General features: G+C 37.7%; 1 protein-coding gene across 1 annotated transcript in view; it reads right to left on the bottom strand.

Annotated features, from left to right (window-relative positions):
• The window catches only part of Huwe1 (HECT, UBA and WWE domain containing E3 ubiquitin protein ligase 1), a gene marked incomplete in the record, with an annotated part of 151705 nt that overhangs the window by 58682 nt on the left and 70138 nt on the right, over nucleotides 1-22885 (bottom strand). The window contains 12 exon segments of the mRNA XM_029554367.1: nucleotides 381-503; nucleotides 1111-1327; nucleotides 4690-4881; nucleotides 6860-6954; nucleotides 7311-7444; nucleotides 8857-9102; nucleotides 10764-10940; nucleotides 11967-12024; nucleotides 17577-17788; nucleotides 18636-18727; nucleotides 19519-19696; nucleotides 19941-20047. Coding sequence (XP_029410227.1) covers nucleotides 381-503; nucleotides 1111-1327; nucleotides 4690-4881; nucleotides 6860-6954; nucleotides 7311-7444; nucleotides 8857-9102; nucleotides 10764-10940; nucleotides 11967-12024; nucleotides 17577-17788; nucleotides 18636-18727; nucleotides 19519-19696; nucleotides 19941-20047 — 1831 coding nt within the window.

Raw genomic sequence — 22885 nt, 5'->3', positions numbered from 1 at the left:
TTTTTTCTTTAAAAACAAAAAAAAACCAAAAAAAAAAACCTCATCCAATCTGGTGAAGCTTGTCTTAAAATCTTTTGACCAAACAAAGAAAAAAGCCTTATTGTATTGAGAAATAGAAAAAGACAGGTCTATTTGAAAAACAGTATCACAACTAATAAGCCAAATGAGAAAAAGTAGAGACTCTTACGAACATTTTTAGGATAGATTAAATACTACCTTCTGAGGAAAATGAAGATATACATGGCTGGTTCCTAACTAGTGGCTATCTAGCTCTATATATCCGTCACAGGGTAAGTGACTTAGAAAGCGGTGAGCTGCTAAGGCATGTAGGAAAGACTAAACTGCAAGAAATGATTCACTGTGAAGCAAATTATCCTTACTCGAAAAGAGCATTGTGTCCTCCAGAGCAGAGAAATTTCTGCAGCATGAGGTGGTAAGGATACTTCCTCTCATCAAACAGCATCGGAGATGTGAACCCAACTGAACAGATGAAGAATGTCAGCCTAAAAGAGGGTGGAAGAAGGAAAAAACAAACAAACCATTTCTGAGATAGACACAAAAACAGTGAGAAATCCACAAAAAAGCCAAAAGCAAAATGTAACAAAGCACTGAAGTAACAGACTGATTAGACCATCTAGGCAATACCACCCAATAAAGAATTAAAAAGTTCCTGAAATGCAGTTTAACCGCAAGTTAAACATGAAATTTACATGTTGCATATGAAGTATAATAAAAACAAGTACCTGACAGTTTACAGGGCAGTAGCTATCTAGAGAAAATGAGAGATGATCTCTAATCTGATTAAGCAGAACATTTTTTTCTTTTTTGAAAATATTTTATTATTTTTATTTCATGTGTATGAATGTATTGCCTGCATGTATGTGAGTGCACTCATGTCGTGTGCAATGCCAGAGGTCAGAAAAGGGCTTCTGATTCCCCTGGAACTGCAGTTAAGGACAGTTTGTAGCTGCCATGTGGATGCTGGGAATTGAACCCGGGTCCTTTGCAAGAGCAGTCAGTGCTCTTAACCGCTGAGCCATCTCTCCCGGCCCCACAGAACATTATTTCTATCGCCACATTCTATTACCTGGATCTCAAATAGGAACTCACCTGAAGCGGGGAGTAGGTGTATATGGTGGGGGCTGCCATGATAAGCCCTTTGTGAGAAGCTTAGTGAGAGCTGAAGCTGTTGATCGAGCAGCAGGTGTTGGTGCAGTAGTGGTACTGGCAGCATGATGGCTCCTTCTCTGGCGGACAGGAGAACCCACACAAAGCTTAACAAGGAGTCCAAAGAGCTCAGCAAGTGCTCGGCCTAATCGGGAGGAAGCTGTAACAGAGAAGACAGTATAAAGCTATGCACATGCTGTCAATTATATATTAAAGATTAATTATATTATATATGCAATATTACGTATGTGCGCACATGAATGGTGTGCGCGCGTGTGCAATGTGCGTGTGTGTGTGTGTAGCACTATGGCATACATATGGAGGTCACAGAAAAACTTTGTGGAGTTGGTTCGCGCCTTCTGTCTTTACATGGATTTTGGAGACTGAATTCAGGTCGCTGGGCATTTACGGCAAGGGCCTTTAGTAGTTGGGCGATCTTGCTGGACCAACACTTATTTTTATGTGTATGCGTGTATTGCCTGCATGTAGGTAAGTGTACCGTGTTGTACAATGCCAGAGGAGAACAAAAGAGGCTGTCAAATCCCCTGGAACTGGAGGTACAGACAGTTGTAAGCTGCCATGTGTGCTCTGGGATTCGAACCAGGTCTTCTGCAAGAATAGTCAGTGATCTTAACTGCTGAGCCATCTCTCCAGACCCTGAACCAACATTTTTATGACTAATAACTTCCTTTAAACAAACAGTTAAGAAAATCTTAGGTTTGTCAATCCATGGGATAATCAAAAAAGGAAGTTCCGTAAGGAATGAATTTGCTCTTTGAAGGCAGGAGACAAAAGTACACTGATATTTGGTAATACAACAAAAGTGTAAGGCAAGTAAGATAAGCACTCATACTGTTAAATTAAGCATCAATTGAAACTATCTTTGAAATAAAATGTCAATAAATGCTGATTACTAAATAAATGGTTCTTAAAATGCCCACAAATAAGTTTAAAGTAGCAAAAATGTTTAATCAAATGGACCAGAAAATATCTGATTAAAAGAAAAAAGGTTGGCATGAAAAGCATAAAAGCTTTGTAAGTGGACTCTTAAATAATCTGAGAAATTTAAAGCACCTCAAATTCTCATTATTGTAGATGCTTTTCAGTATTTGTCAAACAAACCAACAAAAAAGAATCAATTAGGGGCTGGAGAGATGGCTCAGTGGTTAAGAACATTGGCTGTTCGTGCAGAAGACCCGGGTTCGAATCCCAGCACCCGCATGACAGCTAACAATTGTCTGTAACTCCAGTTCCAAGGAACCCAGTGGCCTTTTCTGTTCTCTGTGAGCACTGCACGACAAGGGTGCACTTACATACATGCAGGCATAAGACTCATAGATATAAAACATACACATATGTAAAAGGAAGTGCTTATAAAGAAAAAATATGCCCAAATATTGTTTTAACATTTTTGCCACCATTTTTGGGGGGGTTTTGTGCTTGTGTAGTTTATATTATCTGTACTGTATTGTACTGTACTATACTATTATATACATGTGTGTGCAGATGTGCTTAGCCATGGTTATGCATGTGAAGGTCAGAGATCAATGTCAGGATGTCTTCCTCTATTATTCTATTTTTGGTGTGCATGCACATGCACATATGAAATGCACATGTGCATGTGGAGCCAGAGGATGATGTCATGTGTCTTCCTCTACCACTCACTACCTTCTTTGTTGAAAGAGAGTCTCTTACCGTATCTCACCTAGACCAGCTGGCCAATTATTCCCCAGGATCGTAACATCTCTGCATCCCAAAGCTGGGATTACAGGCATTCACTGAAATACCTAGCTTTTCATGTAGATGTTGGCGATCTGAACTAAGGTACACGTGTCTTTACACAGTAGGCACTTTACCCATTGAGTCATCTCAGTCCTTTTCTTCGCATACATAGATATTTAAACATTATTTTTTATTTGTGTGTATATGTGTATCTGAAGAGGCCCAAAGGTGCTGGGTCCCCTGGAGCTGAAGTTTCAACTGCCTGACATGGGTGCTAAGAACTGAAATTAGAAGAACAGCAAGTCCTCTTAACCGCTAAGCCACCTCTGCAGCCTGCACTTTTATACTTTTATAGTGACTATTACTGGGTTTGTGGCATTTGTATATATGTATCCATATGCATATATACATTTGGAGGCCAGAGGAGAACATCAAGTATTTTTGTCTATCACTGTGCCTGCCTTATTCCCTTAAGACAGGGTCTCTCACTGAACCAGAAGCTACGGTTTCAGTTAGGAAGGCTGGGTGACACCAGTGGGCTCCTGAGATTCGCCTGTCTATTGCCCCCAATGGTGGGGTTACAGTCATGTAAAACCATGCCTATCTTTTATGTGTGTGCTGAGGATTTGAGCTCAGGCTTTCATACTTCATATACAAGCTATCTTACCCACTGTGCTATCTCCAGCTATAAAGATTTGTACACTGCTTAGCTGGAGGTTGTGACACACTCAGAGTCTGACAATCAAATGAAAAAAAAAAAAGACAGGGTCTTCTCACTGTGCAGTCTTGGCATTCCTCAAATTCATAAGAGACCTGCAGAGAGGTGAGATTTAAAACCTAATGAATTTTGGGGCTGGAGAGATGACTCAGCGGTTAAGAGCACTGACGGCTCTTGCAGAAGAACCGGGTTTGATTCCCAGCACCCACATGGTAGCTAACAGCTGTCCATAACTTCAGTTCCAGGGGGATCTGATGCCTTCCTCCATGGGCATTGCATAACATGGGTGCACTTACACACATGCAGGGCAATACATTCGTAACATAAAATAAAAATAATAAATAAAATATTTTAAAACCTAATGAATTTAGGGGTTGGGGAGATGGCTCAGTAGTTGAGTGCTCTGTTCAGTATTCAGTACCCACATGGCAGTTTATGACTGTCTATAATTCCAGTTCCAGGGGATCAGATACCCTATTCTGTCATCCACAGGCACTGTGTGACATAGTTGCACTTACATGTGCAGGCACAATACTCACACACATTAAAAACTTTTTTTTTCTAAAAAAACTAAAGAATTTAAATCAATAAGAAAATGCATTGAAATAGGTTTACAATTACTTTCTCATATTGCTTTCAGAAGAACAGATAGCGAAGCAGTTCAAAGGCAGTTCAAAGACAGCAAGAGTCTGGTGATCTAACTACACAGTTAATTATGAGAGCTTAATCATACAAATACCATTGCAAGTATTATTTCTAGAAGCAGAAAGTGGGTCAGCTATCATGCTACACACTTAGCAATGAGGAAGTTCCTTAGTGAGACATTTCACTAGACTCATAGGAACAGAAACTATTTGTGAAACTTGCATGAACACAAGGGAAGGAATTTAAAAACAGAGAGGAGATAGGCAGTGCCTAAGGAAAGAATTTTCTCCTTTGCATATCCTTAAGCAACTAGTATAGGGAATATAACATAGTAGGAACGTAACAAAATACATGTGAAAGTGAGTCACAAAACTTGTTTGAGGATTATTACAGCTCTGAAACCTACAAAAGGGAGTACAAAGTAGAGAATCACTGACCTGACAACAATGGCTTGATTTGCTTAATTCTCGCAGCCATGGCTGGCGTGATTTTTGATTTGCCCTTAGAATCTGAAGAAGTAGGTTCATCTGTCTCCATGGGAGCCAATGAGTCACCATCTAGCCCAATTCCTTCCAATAAACCCTGGGTAGAAGCATCCATGCTTCCAGCTGTTCCATCCTGTTCGCCATCTGCAGATGTAGGAAAGGTGTAAAAAGATCATGCAGAACCAGAACTTAACTGTTATCTGTTTCGAAGAGTTCCAAGAAAGAGTTATCTTTGGTACTTATCCCTACTTAAAATTTTAATGACTTCCTAAATTAGGGAAGAAAACCAACAACAAAACAAACCAATAAATAACCCCCCCAAACAGAACCAAAACACTACACAGGCAAGTTCTTTGTTTGGAGTTCCACATTTTCAAATGAAAGCACATGAATATTCTCAACACACTGACTATAGTGTGTATCATAATAAAGAATTTTATGCCTTATTTAAACTCAAATTAGACATTATATAATAACACTGGAGAATTTTACTGGCAAGTATTTAGGAATTTTGTTTGTACATGAATGGGTATCATAATTTTTGTGTGTCTGTGTATGTGCTTCTTTAAAAAGAAATCTTAAAGGCTGGGTGTGGTGGTGCATGCCTTTAATCTCAGAACTTGAGAGGCAGAGAGATCCAGCCAGCCTGGTCTACATAGTATGTTCCAGGCCATTTGGGGCTACAGGGACACCCTGCCTCAAAAAGACACACAAAAAGGAAATATTAAATCACACACACACACACACACGCTTTTATGTGCATATGTGCCAAGTGTCTTCCTCTACCATTCTCTACCTATTCCTTTGAGGCAGTGTCCATTCCTGAACCTGGGGCTAGCCATTTCTCCTGCAGTTCAGCCAGCTGCAGTGATTCTCCTGTTGGAGTTGGGGTTATGAATATACATGGGCTTATCATTTATGTACGTGCTCAGATATGAACTTGGGTCCTCACAATTGTACAGCAGATGCTCTTAACCAGAGTCACCTCTCCAGTCCACTCCTGGCTTTGGGGGCAGGTACTCATGTAGCCCAGGACTGCTTCAAATTCTGTTAGCCAAAGATGACCTTGAACTCCTGATTCTCATTAGCTCCCAAATGCTGGGATTATCTTGCTATGTATGTATTCTTAGATCAAAGATTAACTTTTCAAAAACTTCTAGAATATAAGTTACTAATTTCTGTCTTTAATGGTATAGACAAACAACCTTAACTGTTATTTCTTTGATAAATCAATTGTCAGAAATAGGGTAGGGATATATGTGAAGATGGAGACAGGAAAAAGGAGAGAATAAAGAGGAGAAGCAATTCTTGGACAGTAAATTTTAATTTTATCCTCAGTTCATAATATATTATTTTATTTGGTTAAAATCTAGTTAAAATCTGAAATAATTTTGATGAAATTTAAGATGTGCATTGTCTCCAAAATTAACCTTAGAGGCATGTGTATACTTCATTCTTTCCCACTCCCCATATCTGCCACAGAAGTCTATTATAGTTAAAAGCTGTATCTGCTTACTTTAAATTAGCTCCTTAGAAGTTTCCCTCTCAGTAATTTGAGTGCACTTTTAAGCCTATCTGATATACGCATATACATAGAATTGTCATTATGAAGTTTATCAGTTTTCATGTACTCCTTGAGGTAGAATTCAAGTTAAAAACTATGGAAAAGTTGTTTTTCTTACTTTCAGGTTTGTTCTACCAGGCTCAGAGAATTGTAATTTCGGACTACATGATTTTGCTGCAATACAACAAAAGTAAATTCCTCAAGTAGCAATGTATAATACAAATAATGTGAGCCATGTACCAAATTTTAACTTTTCAAGTAGTCATATTAATAACTAAAAATAAATAGAATTTTCCACATACATACATGATAGGAAAAACTAGAGAACAGAAAAGGAGAACACTAATTCTTATCAAATGGTGTGTACATGATTTTGCTGGCAGAAATATAGATTTTCATAGACAAAGACAAAAGTCTAAATTTAATAAAACATTTGAAAATCAGTGAAAAGAGGACTACGGATGACAAAGAGTTAACTAAATGTTCATAATAAGCCTATGAAATCAAAGGGATAGAACACAGGAAGTAATGACTAAGATTTTAGTTTCTTAGAGTTACCTGATCTTTTTCCGCCCTGGGTCGTACCTGCCTTCTCATCCTTTGGAACCAGTTTCTGCATGTCTGCCTGGCCAAATTCACACCCAGATGGTAGGCTACAAGAGAAATAGTAAAGAAAACCACTATAATAGTTTACTTCTTATGAATGGTCTCTGACTTGATTGGCTAATATTATGCTTTCCAAAGAAGGTAAGTTATCCTAAATGCAATAAAAATATTTGTAATCTCCCAGGCAGCATTAAATAAGACATTGACACATCAATGGGATATCGAATTGAACATACACAAGATGCTATATTCTGTCAGTTTAGTAAGTGGGAAGACAAAAAAAGTCTTTAAATTCTTACCAAACCTCCATCCCCAAACAAAGCAATCTTGCAGATTTATTAGGATTTGTACGAAGTTTTGTCAGAAAATCTAAGAGATATTAATTAAATGACTACTCTCTTACCTGTTGGGGGTACACAAAGAGAGGAGGACAGTGCTTTCCCACACCAGAGAACAGTATAACTGGCTTAGTTTACTCAGAACACTCAAACCCAACTGAGAGCCCCATTGGTTTACGGATATGGAACGAATTTCACTCTGCAAACAAAGGAGAAATATTTTCAAATGAGATATTCTCCATAAACTATTATATAAAAACCCCACCCCTTTGGCTATTTTAGAAAGATACAAGATACTAGTCTTTGCTTGGCATGGTGCCCTATGCTTATTGATCCCAGTACTTAAGAGGTGGAAGAAGAAGAGAATCAGGAGTTCAAGGCATACCAGGGCTCCACAGTGAAATGGTAGAGAATGTACTCCTGCCCCAAAGCATAAAATAAACCTGTTGAGCTACTGTACCACACTATTTGTTTTTGTAAGGTAGTAAAATGGTGAACACAGACAGACACTACTTTCTTATGGAAGCCAAAGAACAACCTTGGGTATTTTTCCTCAGGTGCCATTAACTTTCCTTTTTAAGATAGTGTCTCTTCTTGGCCTGGAACATACAGATTTGGTCTTCCTGGCTAGCCATTAAGCCCCAGGGACCTGCCGTTCTCTGTCTTCCCACTGCTGAAATTACAAGCCTACGTCAGCATGACTAGCATTTTAATGTAGTTTCTGGGGACTGAACTCAGGTTTTCAGGCTTGCATGGCAAATACTTTACCAACGGATCCAGCTCTCCAGGCTTCACAACTGTTTTCTTTATGGAACCACAAAAAAGACCACGGATTGTAAGTGTTTGACATTCAGAACATATTTTTGTAACCCTCTAAGTATTAATTTAAATGTTTTGTAGTGAAATACCCCATTTGTCATTCCACCATCAGGTCTACATGCACTTGCACGAAGATTAGATAGCAGTATGGGCTTGTGAGATGGCTCAGCAGGTAAAGGTACTTGCTCTGCAAGCCTGGCAACCTAGTTTTGATTTTTGGAATCTACATAAAAGTACAAGAGAACTGACTCCATAAAGTTATTCTCTTACCTCCACACATGCACTGCAGCATGTATACATACTCTCCCCACAACAAACATACACAAAATAATAAACAAATGAATTTAAGGAAATGAGTTTCATAGTTGTTCTGTTAAAAAGAAGCCAGCCAGGTGTGGTGGCACATGCCTTTACTCCCAGCATTTGGGAGGCAGGGGCAGACAACTCTCTGTGAGATGGAGGCCAGCCAGGTCTACATAGTTGAGAGCTAGGATAGCTGGTGTTACAGGGAGCCCTGTCTCAAAAAAAAATAAAAAATAAAAAAGTAGTAACACCCAATTAAGGTCTGTCTGCTAAAAACATTACAGTCAACCTCTATAGATATTATAGATTAACTCAAGATAGTAACTTATAACCTCTCTCTTTATTGTTAAGGTCTCATTCATATGACGAATTATATGGCCATAAACAACTGCTAATAAGAATAAAAATGAAAAGAGTGAAATTACATTGTATCACCTGAAGGAAGCATAAACCTGATCACCCACCAGAGATACTGTCAATTATTCTTACCTGTCCAACTCTGCAAGTATGAACAAACATCATTATGTAGGCATGGGCAGCAGTGAGGGCATGCAACAGAGGTGTGGCCTGAGCTGAGAGGGTAGCATCAGCAACATTGCCTGCACATGCCAATTCTCGAAGTAACACTGAGCCTCCAGGGGATTCAATGGGCCGGTGCAAAGGCTCCAAGGAGGAAAGGATGGAGTCCAACTGAAGGAGACCTTCTTGAAGGACTTTGGGTTCATGTGAAAGTGTCTGAAATGAGAATAATAATGAATGTATTGGTATAAGATAAAATATATATGCATCACATCTAAGTAAGGTTCCAAGTATTGGAAGTGAATCACCATTATAATGCTGTTTTTCCCCTTTCCCCCCAAAGAATACACCAACAATTTATTAAAGTAAACTGGGCGCGGTGGTGCATACCTTTAATCCCAGCCCTTGAGAGGCAGAGGCAGGCAGATCTGAGTTCCCAGCCTGGTCTACATAGCAAGTTCCAGGCCAGCTGGGGCTACAGGGAGAGCCTGTCTCAAACAAACACCGCCCCCCCAAACATAAAGTACAAGAAAACATTGCTGAGAAAGATGACTGAGATGGCATATGAGAACCTCAAATCCCAAAGGACACAATGTTAATTTGTTCAAATAGCTGTATTCATATTTGGCAGTACAAATGGTACAGAGTGACTAGAAACAAGGATTATAACTAGCCAATCTTTTAATATATGAACTATATTTTTGGGTCAAAAAGTACTTTGACAGCTACAATGCCGTTTTCTTACCAAAACAAGGGGGATGCATTAAGAAGCAAATTATTTTAACAGACAAAGATTACATTGCTCTTTAAGTCTGTGTATTATCATTTGCTATGCAATGCTAGAAAATTATTTGTCTTCCTATGGGTTGAAACAAATCCCTCCTTGTAGAACACATCTACAATAGTTTTACTTATTCTCTTATGATAGCACAGAGATCTTTTACAATCAGCAAAAAAACCCTAACTCAAAAAACTAAAAGGACATGAATAAATGTTTCTGAAAAGATACACACATGGGCAGTGACTCAAGCACACCACCAATTATTTGGGTAAGGTAAGTCAAAATGAAAATGAAATACTACTTTATATTCACTAAAAAGGCTATTATAAAAAAGTAGAAAATAAGAGCTGGTATGGAGGTATGGAGGCAGAGAAATTAGAATCCTAATGTACACTGTAGGTAGGAATGCTTCTGTGGACAAGTAGTTTGGAGGTTTTGTGAAAAATTGAACATAGAATTATTATTTAATTCAGCTATTTCATTCAAGTCACAGCAATATTCACTATAGCCAAAAGTTGGGAGAAAACGGAATGTCAAATAACAAATATATAAATGTGATAATGGACATATAGCAAAACTATCATTTAGCTTTAAAAAGAAAAGTGACAAGTGACAAAACGCATAAATCTTGAAGTCGCCACAACAATCTCAAATACTATACAATCTCATTTAAATAAAGGACCTAGAGTACCTCAAGTTAAGAGAAAGTGGAATGCTAGTTGCCAAGGTTAACAGAAGGGAGAACAAGTAGTTTGCAAGAGCAAAAATATTAGAGACAAAGGAGCTCTGTTTTTTGGCAAAATTTGAGCAATACTATAGATCACAGCTACAATGACTAATAAAGATTAAGAAAGCTTTTTTGGAGAGAAACTTTCTATGAACTCAAATAGCTTTAGAATTACATAAACTCAGAAACAAAAGATACTTTGACTTTTATGAGAACTAATATGGCATAATATAGATAGTCACAAAAATTTACTTGTGGAACAGAACACAAATTTATCAACTTTTACCTATATGTAAGGGAGAACACACAAACACATACAGATGTATCACAAAACTGATTTCTAAAAAAATTTGTCTAGGTGCTTCTTACCAATATGGACTTGCAGACGCCTGCAACAGCCTGACAGGCAGCAGATGTGGGAAAGTCAATGGGCAGATTGGGAAGACCCAAAATGGTAACCAAAGGCAAGAGTCCTTTCTGATTCACAAATTCTTGGCAGTGGTCATCTGTTGTATTGTTGCTCAGAATAGATTCCACAAATTTCATCTAGGTAGTGAACATTTTTTTAAAGTTAGAGCCCAACACCTGGAACTAAAAGGCCAGTTCTGTGTAAGGACAGGGACAGCCTTATAGTCATGAAATCACTATTTTCCTATAAAATCAATACTTCGGGTAAACAGAGGTAGATCAGGTACACACCTAAAATATCCAGAAAATAAAATTAGAACTTCTTCCAAATCTATCTTTTCAACCACACCAGGATCAGATAATTTGTAAGCAAAGAGAAGTTAAGACTTGCTCAGAGTCACACTATGAATTAGTGGCAGAAACTGGTCTAATTTTTTAATTCTTTTCATGTAATGTGTGACTGTTCTGGAGGCCATCACCATGGATCCTTTCCCCTAAATAGTGCTTATAATGTAAACAAAACATCAATTTCCATATAGTGATTTGGACTAAACGAAACATTTTAAAGAGTAATAAACTAAAGTGCTTTGAGAAACAAGTAGCCATAAGAGAAATCACCTCTGGAAGTCATGGAAGTGCTTACTGGTATAGAACAAATGTTAAGTGAGCTTTCCCTTATTAGTAAGTCATTCTGAGAAAATTAAATTCTTCACATTTTCCTGTGAGACAGGAAATTAAAATGTCCATGTATTTTTTCTTTTCAAAAAGAGAATTAGGCAGGAAGTGGATGGCAAGGCAGGACCCCGCGGCCAGCGACCCTGTCTAAAAAACAAAAACAAAATCTGTCTGTCTGTCTGTATGCCTGCCTGCCTGCCTGCCTGCCTGCCTGCCTGCCTGCCTGCCTGCCTACCTACCTACCTACCTACCTACCTACCTACCTACCTATCTATCTATCTAACTAAAAGAGAATTAAATTAGAAAAAAAATGCTGGACAGAGTCAGAAAACATATTAATAGTTTGACATAACAAATCCTGTTTGAACCCCAATGTGCAATAATAACAGTGAAAATAAATGTGGAAATTACTGAATGCTGACAATCCTTCCTACATATTTCCCTGAAAAGCATACAGCTTTACTCATTTTACTTCACAATGAATCTTACCACATTAAGGATGTAATCCATGAGGGGAATAGGGATACGTTCCTCTGTACCAACAACCCTGTTAAAGAGAAAAGAGTGAGTCACACAGAAATTCACCACACCAGTTCAAGACAACAAAGTGAGGAAAGGGACACTGCAAAATTCTACTCTTTTTTTTTGTTCCTAAATTTAGACTCAGCCTTTAGTCTCATATAACACAGGGAGCAAAAAAAGAGTACAAAGTGAAAAACCACACCTTTAAAAAGTCAGCATTTGTATACATCTTACACAATATTCTATCTAGAGAAATTAACCCACATGAAAATATTTAAAATATGAACATTTGCTTAAGGGAAGGGGCTAGGCAAAGGAGCAAATAAATATACTAACATATTCTTGTGTTAGGCTTAGAGTTTAGAAAGTAAGATTTTTAGTTTTGTGGAAAAAAGTTTAAGACTGATGAATCCCCATGAACAGTCAGAGTTGGTCAAAGATGAAAGTGAACACTTAGTCCTCCTTCCCTAATAACTCATATCTGTAGTTTGATAGTTCCTGAAATATGCATTTTCTTTCTTTTTTTTTCTGTCTTTTTGAGACAGGGTCTCCCTGTAGTCCCAGCTGACCTGAACTCACAGAGATCCACCTGCCTCTGCCTCCCGAGTGCTGGGACTAAAGGCCGTGCACCACCACGCCCAGCTTGAAATATGCATTTTCAATGTTTCAACACTGCAAAGCAAATGAGAAGACTGTAGTGTCCTAACTTCAAAAATGCTTTTAGAAAAAAATTGTAGAAGAATCACATAGTATATGGATATAAAACAAAATATGCCTCAAAGATAAACCCTGAGAAAGAAGAAAACTTAAGTAGAAATGGAGAGAGAAATGACAGGTAGTGAGAAGAAAGGCAAGGTGTTAAGAGCTCTTAACCTCTGAGCAAGACAAAATGTGAATAAAGATCTGCCAGGCATTTGGTAGTAAAATGCAAAAGTGGAAAAATAAAATGGAAAGGTATTATGATGGCTTTAATAATGAAATGTCCAGGGCTAGGTATAGGATGTTGTAATATTCTCAATGAAAAATTTTCTAAAGTGAGATGGCTTTGTAGGTAAAGCCTGGCAACGCTTTGAACTCTTAAAAACAGAATTTAAAGCCCCAGAACCCACAGGAGAGAGAGAATCAACTCACAAATGGGGGGAGGAGAACACAAAGCTTGGAAAAGAACTCTCTTTTTAAGATTTTATTCTTAATTATATAAATGTCTAGGCAAGTGAATAAGGGGTGCCCAGAGGCAAGAGGCAAGGTGCCCTGGAGTATAGGTGGCTATGAGCCACCCGATATAGCTTCTGGGAACCGAACTCTAGTCTTCTGTAAGAGCAACATGCGTTCTTATATACTAAGCAATCTCTCTAGCTCAGCCTCACCTCCTTGGAAAGAACTCAAATATCCACCTCTATAACTAAAAATGCCACCCCAATCTTAACCTTATTTGAAAGGGTTAAGTCACAGCATCTCTGAACAAAACTATATTCTCATGGTGAATGAAGCAATTTACCACAACTGTCAAATTTAAACTTTCTGCCTTTTTCCCTTTTACCAATTTTACTTTGCTGACCTTTTAGTTTTACAAATCAGTCTTGAAGAGACTGAAAAGGAGCCAGTTCAGTGGGTCACTTTTCAGGCAACAAATGCTTCTTTCCATTTATTAAGTATAAAACACAAACAATTGCTACTGAATTGAAAAGACCATGTAAACTAATATAATGCATTTCTTTCAAGTTACTCAGAATATTGTCCTGCCACTTTTAACTGTGACTAGATGCAGTAACAGTCTGGGAGAAATCAAGCCACAACTCCCACTCCAACCTGTCACTTAGAACAAAGAACTGATAAATACTTGATGAGATTAAAAGCAGACAGTCCTTGGTGGGAAATGGGTCACACCTCTTCCCTGCTGCCCAGGATAAAGGCAACTTTGAACTATGGTCCCTCCTAGCGTTGGCTCCTGAAAGGAAGCATCCTGTCATGTGGTATGGAATTTCCTGCTACCCCTAAAAACCAGTAAGAGTCAGAAAACCCTCTTTGTTTGTCTATATCTCCTAATGAAGCTCCTCATCTGATCTAAAGGCCTGATTTCCCACTACAGAGACCCATATCCTAATAAAGCTCTTCATCAGTTCCTTTTCACAAACCTGCATCAATTTCAAACACTCAGGTACACTGAACAGAATCGATCACAAAATGAACCACTGACAGCAACTACAAACCCCGATTACTTACTGTTAAGTATATTCATCCCCAGCAATACTAGATTTTTTATAACATCAAACTATGTAAAAGGTAGAAGACCAAAAGATAAAAATGTACTAATACGTATCTACAATCCCCAGTACATTGGAAGCTGATAAACAGTGACTTCCAGGTTAGCCTGAGCTACATACTAAGACCTTGGTCTCAAATAAAAAGAACTAACAGGAAATGTTTCTGAATGTAGACGAGCAACCCAAGTATTTTGGGTATACTACAGTGCCTAAGCACTGTCTTCTAGATCTGTCACAAAACTATATATTTCATAAACATACATAAACTATCATTTTTTAAAAATAAGAAAAATTACTATCAGCCTGAAAAACAAAGTAAGAAAAACAGGAAACATGTTCATCAGCAGGAAGAATGGATAAACACTGCCATACTTATACAACAGACTACACTCAATACTAAATAATGACTACTGAGATTGAAATGGGGAGAAAGAGTGTCCCCCTAGAGGGGTTCTTGGTCTCATTCATTAAAGAATTTAAAGATAGACCCAAACAGAAGCTTTTACGACTTTATTAGAATCTTAAAGAAAAATCCTCAGGGCAGGCGAGCAGTGGGAAGAAGAGCCTGCATGGAGGTCAGACACTGTGACTTGCAGCCACATGGCTGGGAGAAGGAAGCTTTAGAGAAAAAGTGAAGAAACACAAGATGCTAGGGGCAGCCCAAAGCCTTAAACAAAGCATGTTTAGAAAGAAATCCATGAAGAAGAAAAGGAGAAAGGACAGACTTATGGAGACCTACATGGCTGTGGCTGGTCTGGAAGTTCTGAGGGGATCTGAGCTAGTTCCAGACAGGAAATATTCACTACCTTATTAACACACCAGGTATTCCACCCATCATCTATTTAGCATAACTTAAGGTGAACTTGCCTTCCTGGGAGTGGTTCTATCACCAGGTAATTGACCAGTGAGACTGGAAAAGTAGGTCCTCCAATGGATAGACTAGACTATTTTTTTTTTATTAGTCTGGACCAGTTCAATTTATGGGGCTTATTGATACCCTAAGAAGATGTTAATAAGGATGAATCCCCAAAACACAATGAGTAAAAAAGTCAAATACAAGACAAGTATATACAACAGATGTATTTAATGATCATTCTATACATGATGATAGAACTAAGATCAGTGGCTACAGAAAACAGAAATACAAAATTAGAAATCTGTGCAGTTTACTGTATAGAAATATTTGAATAAAAACAGTGGAAAAAAAATTAACCTTGGTATGGCACTGGAATTCCTAGGTCTACCAAGGAATTTTTGAATTGGGGAAAGGGGATAGATAAAACTTTAGGGGAAGGGTGACACATTCCATTTTTTTTCAGGCCTTTTTCCTGTATGGAAAATACAAAACTTTCAACATGCCTGTTTGGATAAGATGATTAAGAGGACCAATTTCAAAATGAAGTTTGAGTTTAGTCAGTTTCTTGGTCTTTCTTCTAGTCCTAATAATTTACTTACTGACTCAATTTAGCTCTTCAAGATGGCAGAAGTGAGAAAGTATGTGTCAAGGTTAGAAGAATCTTGGCTACACTGTGGAAAGTAGGTAGGGATAAACACTCATCTGTGCAGAGTTTAAAAAAAAAACTGCCATTACTATAGTACCATTACTACTGGAATCCTGTAGACTTAGACACCCCATCTGAATACCACTATAATTATTAATACTACAGGTCTAGATCTACTTTAATTTCATTATCACTCAATGTGACATTAGGCCCAGTTCTCTGGGCATTAAAAACTTATAGGAATCCTTAATCTAAAGCTCTTTATTATGAATAATAATAAAAAAGGAATTCACTGTTAAATTCCTGGGAATGTCAGTCCTGGGAAAGTTTATGGATTAGTAGACAAAAGTATCAGCATTAAAAAAAAAAAAACCATTAGAGAAGACTGCTTTCTCATTTGGAAGATGATTTGGAATGGGGAACAATTGTGGGTATAACAGTGATAAATCACATCCCAAGAATCAAAGGGAGGGTGAAGAATTATTTGAATTCTGGGCATATCAGATTTAAGATAATTAAAAGACATCCAGGTAAAGAAGTTATATATATGCAAATGGAAACACACAGCTTGACTTAAAATCACCATCAAACTCTAACCACATTTAACAAATCTTTTTTCAATTGTAGACAGGAAAAGGAACTCATAATCAAAGGATAATTAAGATTGGGGCAAAGGAGACTCTGAAGCTTGTATTCCTGTGGGAAAAAGTCATACCGTCTTTAAAAAAGGTTTTAAAGTAAACAGGAGACACTATTAAAAGAAAAGTAGGTTTGGTTTCTCAGACTGTTAAGATACTTGGCTCAAAAAACAAAAACAGTAAGCAATTAGTTAATGCCTACCCCTCAAAAATTACTGACACCAGTAAACTCATTGCTATCTAGAGTTCCTATAAATAGGGCTTTACTTCTGCTGCCCCTGGTTCTCTACTTCTGCCAGAATCCTTTCCTAGGTCCAGTGCCCTAGTTTAGTACCGGATCAAAACCATACATACACAAACCTTAAAATATCCATGCTTTTCTCAGAAGTACTTATCTATATATCCAAAGAACATTTCCTTTTCTCTTTTTAAATTTCTGAAACTGGGTATCTTTGTAGCCCCAGCTGGTCTGGAACTTGCTATATAGATGAGGCTGGCCTCGATGACACAGAGATCTGCCCGCCTCTGCCTCCCACAGCTGACTGCAAAGTACATTTATTATCATTACATTTTTTTTTATTATTCCAAAGAGAGGTAATTTTTAACACATTTTTCCAGAAATAACTTGAAGTACGTTACATAAATAAATAAATAAATAAATATATTATGTAGTTTAAGGGGGAAAAATAGAAATAAGAAATCAAAGAACATTTCTTATGCATACATGACTGTCTAAAGATAGGAATCATATCTGACATGAAATAATGTGTTTCATATGTGCACAAATCAAACTGTCAAGTAATATGGTATACAAAATCACCAAGGGGAAAAAGTACATCAACTTTGTACACTGAATTCTGATTCAATATCATGAATTACAAATTTAAGAAAATTGGATGCCTTCTTGAGGCAATTAAATACATAACAAAGTACAAGTGATACTGCAGAGGATCTAAGAAAGAAAAACCCATATAAACGACAGAAAGAACTTTAAAATGATCTCATTTTTGTAAATGAAAGCAACACTATTGGAGGGCTGGCTGGGGTGTATAGCTCAGTGGCAGTGGAGTTGCTAAAAATGAAGAAGGCCCTAGATTCCATTCCTAGCACTACTGATACTAACACAGTTAAGTAACATCATAAGGCTGGAGAATTTGCTGTTTGAACACTTACTGCTGACTAGGCTCAGTTTCATTCTGCTGGGCAGAATTAAAGCTCTGCATGGCCTGTACTTCTTCTTCTTCCTCATCTTCACTAGAGGCTTCTTCTGCAGCATGATTAGACCTTGGGGGAGGAGCACTGGCAGTACCATCTGCTTTCTGGATAGACGGCTTCTGACAAATGTATTTTGGGTCTCTTCCAAGATTACAGATTTCTTCAAGTAACTAAAAGGCAAAAAGAACAAATGACTTATTTGCAATTTTAAGGAACATAGAATATGACTAGCATTTTGTGAAGATTTTCTATGTGCTATGTATTTGTCAAAGGAATATACTTATTAATATATACATCACTGCTGGAAGGTACGGTCTCCATTTTACAAACAATGGAGCAGAAGAAATTCTATGAAAGTTAAAATTTTCAGGATCACATCCTTGTGTTAATCCACTAAGCACCAGCAATTCACGTACTAAGTTCACCAATCTTAAAAGGCAACTGGCAGGGCAAGCAATATGAAGGGAAAGAATCAAGAAAAACTGGCTAGGAAAGCGAAATAGGCTCTTACAAACAGAAGATAGGCCTTGCCTACTTTTAGTATCATAAGAAAGCAATACACAGAGGTTTATATTAAACCTTTCTTACCCTGAAGAAACTTTTTTAATTCAGAAGATTTTTGATCTGAAAAACGCAGGAATTAACATAAACTTCTTTCTGATAGCCTGGCGTGATAACACACGCCTGTAGTCCCAGCACTTTGGAGGCAGAGGCAGGTGAATCTCTGTGAGTTGAAGGCCAGCCTGGCCTACATAGTGAGTTCCAGGACAGCTGGGATTACAGGGAGACCCTGTCTCAAAAACAAACAAACAAAAAAAACCTTTCTGATAAGACTTTAATGGTTTTACCTTTTGTTTTTGCAAAACACCAGCCCAAGAGCATGGTCTAGAAAATGAGGTAGACACAATACTTTTCCTTTAAGAATTCAAATGACTACCAGTAGGACAAAACTTTTTAAAAAAACTTTCCATTTACTGCTTTCTCAAGATCAAAGTTCTATCCACGATCCATCCCTACCTTGATGATGGCAGTTGTTGCATCCGTTTTGAGGGTGGGCTGATGTCTCATGAGCTCATCAACAGCACTCCCCAGGTTGGACGCAGTATCCCCTTAAAGCAAAAATGAACAGTTAGAATGAAAAAATTATAGAGCCTGTGACTTATTGGGGGAGGAGGAATGAAATCAGTCTGGTAAATATTTTATACTGTGTGTACTGCCCTCTACCCTGGCAGTTTCCATTGTTGAGGTCTGAGCTAGTCTTATACAATGAGAGAAGAGTAGAAACGAAGTATAAATGACTCCAGCTAAGTTAAGATGACAGTGACTACTACAATGATACATGCTAAATTGTTGGGCAAAGGCCAAAAGTACATTTATTTATGATAGGGTTTCTCATCATATTGCCTAGGCTGGCTTCAAACATCTGGGCTCAAATGATTTTCTTGCCTTAGTCTCCCAAGTAAGACAGTACTCTTTTGCAAACTATAATCTTTCTGAAAATTTATTTTCTTGCTCCTAATTGATCTATTCTCAAACCTACTGAGGAGAAAATCTATCTGTGACTATTTTAGAGACTTAGGCATCAGAACATCAGTTCATGACATCAGACTCCACATTTCTCATTGTTGCGGACTAGATGGTGGACCTGGAAATCCAGTGTTGCACCCTATACTTGTTTCTTACCAATAGCAGTACAGTGAACTATTCAGAAGCATGAAAACATTATGAGGAGAGAAGCTAAGGATGAAGTATTCCTTTCCTACCTGTAATAATAGAATGTATGGTGATAATTCCAGTTAAGCTGAGCATACCTAGCCAGAGAAACGATGTGCAGTCAAGGAAAACTTTCCTTGCCAGAACAAACCAATTTTCGATTATAAAATTAGTATTAGCAACTCACCAAGGGGATCAGAGCTCCTCCTCCTCCTCATGGCTGGGAGGTAATCTGGAGACAGAAGAACTTTGAAGAGCCGTTCAAATGGTTGACACTGCACAAAAGACTGAAGACCTCTGGCATTCAAGCAGAGTGCACTAAATACATTTGGGAGTGAACCAAGGACTTCCCGAGTAGCAGGAACCTAGAGAAAAGACAAAGTGGGCATGACTGCATCTAAAGAATATACAGATGTAGGAAAAAATGTGGCTGGAGGTATCATACTGAAGGGATAGATTTTTGACAACCAAGTCCCAACTGGATTCAACAATACATACAAAAGAGGTAGGAATTCTATGAATTAAGACTGCTTTTCAAATACATGCAAGTATGCCTCAGGGAAGGCGTATTCACTGAGTACTCTTTACAGAGCAGTTGGAAGAACTTACATCTTTGATGAGAAGTGCGTGCAGCATGACATCTGTCAACCCATTGTCCTGGAGTGAGGAGAGCAGTGACGGCTCTTGAAATACAAACACAGTCACCACTTCAGTAGCTAAGACAGATGAGACAAACATGGAAAAGTGAGACTCTTTGCAGGTATTAATGAAAAGCAAAAAACATGTATATATTAATGAAAAATTTGAATATTATTCCAGTAGAGATTAACTGCTGTAAAGAATCACCGTTTAGCTGGGCGTGGTGCTGCACGCCTTTAATCCCAGCACTTTTGAGGCAGAGGCAGAGGCAGGTAGATCTCTGTGAGTTCAAGGCCAGCCTGGTCTACATAGTGAGTTCCAGGACAGCTGGAGCTACAGGGAGACCCTGTCTCAAAAAGACCAAAAAAATAAGAAAAAGAAAAAAATCATCGTTTAAAATGTTTTACTAGCATACCTTTATATAAATGAGGTTATACTGCTATAAATTTACTTTGTTTTCAAGTGTAATAAGCCATTCTTTTGGAATGGCTGCACAGTATTCCATTAAGCATATGTACCACTATGTAAATAAACCATTAATTTCTGTGAAAATTAATATATCTGAATAAGTAACTTTTTTGTCTGAGTAAGAAGGAAACATATTTAAGGTGAAAGTTTTCTGAGAAAAAGCAAATGTTAATGCAACTAATGAATGGGGAAAAGTGTTTTGCAAAAAGATATCTGGTAATTTTAAATTAACACAGTATTAAAATGCACTCAGGATAAAGATTAATCTGACCACCAAATAGAGTAGTATTTAGAAACATGCACTTAAGACAATGACTACCAGAAATTAAAAAATCTTCAAGACAATGACTATAAAAGATTTAAAAAGTTGAGCAAAAGGTAAATAAACGCAATGTCTATAAACCATCAAAAAAAAATCCACTTACATACATATGGTGGTATCTAGTATAAAAGAACCCAGAAGGTTTTCACTTCAAGATGATAACAACTCATATTTACCATAAATGGCAGTGAAATGGCAAAGATATGACAACTACTTGAGACCAACAGCTGTCAATGACATTTGAGATTCTACTTTAAAGACTTTATATTTGTTAGTTATGGGAGTAACCTTCTAATTGGCTTTAAGGCTGGAAACACAACAGGGAGTCCATACCTGACACAATGTTTTCAAGGTAAGAACCTGTGCTTAGACAAATCACTGGCCATTGAGGAGAGCCTACTACTGCATTCTGCTAAACAGATATAATATTAAACTGACTCACTTTAGGAGGAAGCCCCAGCCCTAGCTTAGACTCTATTATCAATTGATGGATGCTGGGTTACGGAGTCAAATTTTCTTACTGGTGTGATGGCGCTCACTATAGGCCCAGCACTTGGGAGGCAGAGGCAGGTGGATCTCTGTGAATTCCAGGCCAGATGGGGCTACAAGGAGATAATTGTTATTTTATTAAGACACCAGACTATGATTATATCACAAAGCTATTATATGCAAGAACAATTTATATCCTCTTTAAAAACTAATAGGACTGGGAATATGTCTCAATGCTAGAGTGCTTGCCTAGTATGAACAATGTCCTGGAGCTGACTGCTAACAAACCACAAGAAATTATTCAATGACCAAGAAATATAATTAATAATAAAGACTACACACACACTTCTAATACTGTAAGAAATTATTCAATGACCAGGAAATATAATAATAAAGACTGTATACACACACACACACAGAGTAAGAAATTATTCAATGACCAAGAAATATAATTAATAAAAACTGTACGCACACATGCAGATTGATCAGCTATGGGTAAATAAGCTAAGTTAAGAAAGAAGCAAAGGTAATGGTGACAGGTATACATTATAGTTTCTAAAAGAGACCATCTAAGTTAGAGGGAACGGAAAAAATTGAAGGGGGGGGCTAGAAAGATGACTCAGTGGTTAAGAGCACTGGCTGTTCTTACAGAGGACCTAGGTTCAGTTCCCAGCACCCACATGGTGGCCAACAACCATTTGTCGCTCCAGTTCCAGGGGATCTGACACCTTCTGACCTCCATGGGCACTGAACAACACAGGTGGAATTACATACATGCAGGCACTATACCCATACACATAAAAATAATAACTATTTTTTTTTTGTCTTTTTGAGGCAGAGTCTCCCTGTAGCCCCAGCTGTCCTGGAACTCACTATGTAGACCAGGCTGGCCTTGAACTCACAGAGATCCAACTGCCTCTGCCGAGTGCTGGGACTAAAGGTGTGTGCCAGCACGCCTGGCCGTAAACTAATTTTTTTTATAAAGTGAAGAAAAAGAACTGGAAGAAAACTTGCAGAAGCAGAAAAATACAATCAGATTCAAAAGGGATCTAACCAAGAACTATGTGGGAACAGTAAGTCTAAAAATATCCTAGTTGAAATTTGTGAACTCCAAGAATAAAGAAAAAATGCCACTGATTTCCCAGAGAATCTAAGTTTAACAAAACAACAAGAACCAGCATGAGAATGAAGACTGCAGTACTATCCATGAAATTCTGAATCAATTTCAAAAGTAGGTGGATGTGGCAGCATACACCTATAATCCCAGAAGGAGTTCGTTTCACACGACTGGGCTACATGGTGAGAAGCTGCCTCAAAAACTCCACAACAAAAGCAAACAAGTCAAAAACCTACCTAAGGATGTACTATAAGAAAACTAAAAAAAATATGAACCTGAGAAGAAAAATTAGGGTCTTTTAGTAAGGAAAAAAAAAAGTGAAATTAAAAGCAGGCTGAAGACAAAATTAAAAGTTAAAAAAAGGAAAAACAAAGACTATGAAAAAGAGAAACAAACATGGGCAATTCTAAGTAATATGACAGTGCAGAAAATCATTTAAGGCAAACCACATAGTACTTCAGTAAGTCATTTTGCTGAAAACAGAAATAGCTAAATTGGATACTTAAAAATGGTTTAAGG

This window comes from Nannospalax galili, unplaced genomic scaffold, assembly GCF_000622305.1.
Source record: "Nannospalax galili isolate Female #2095 unplaced genomic scaffold, S.galili_v1.0 scaffold225, whole genome shotgun sequence".
Classification (NCBI taxonomy): domain Eukaryota; kingdom Metazoa; phylum Chordata; class Mammalia; order Rodentia; family Spalacidae; genus Nannospalax; species Nannospalax galili.
The sequence above is the reverse complement of the archived record's forward strand: the minus strand, read 5'-3'. Positions and strand labels throughout refer to the sequence as shown.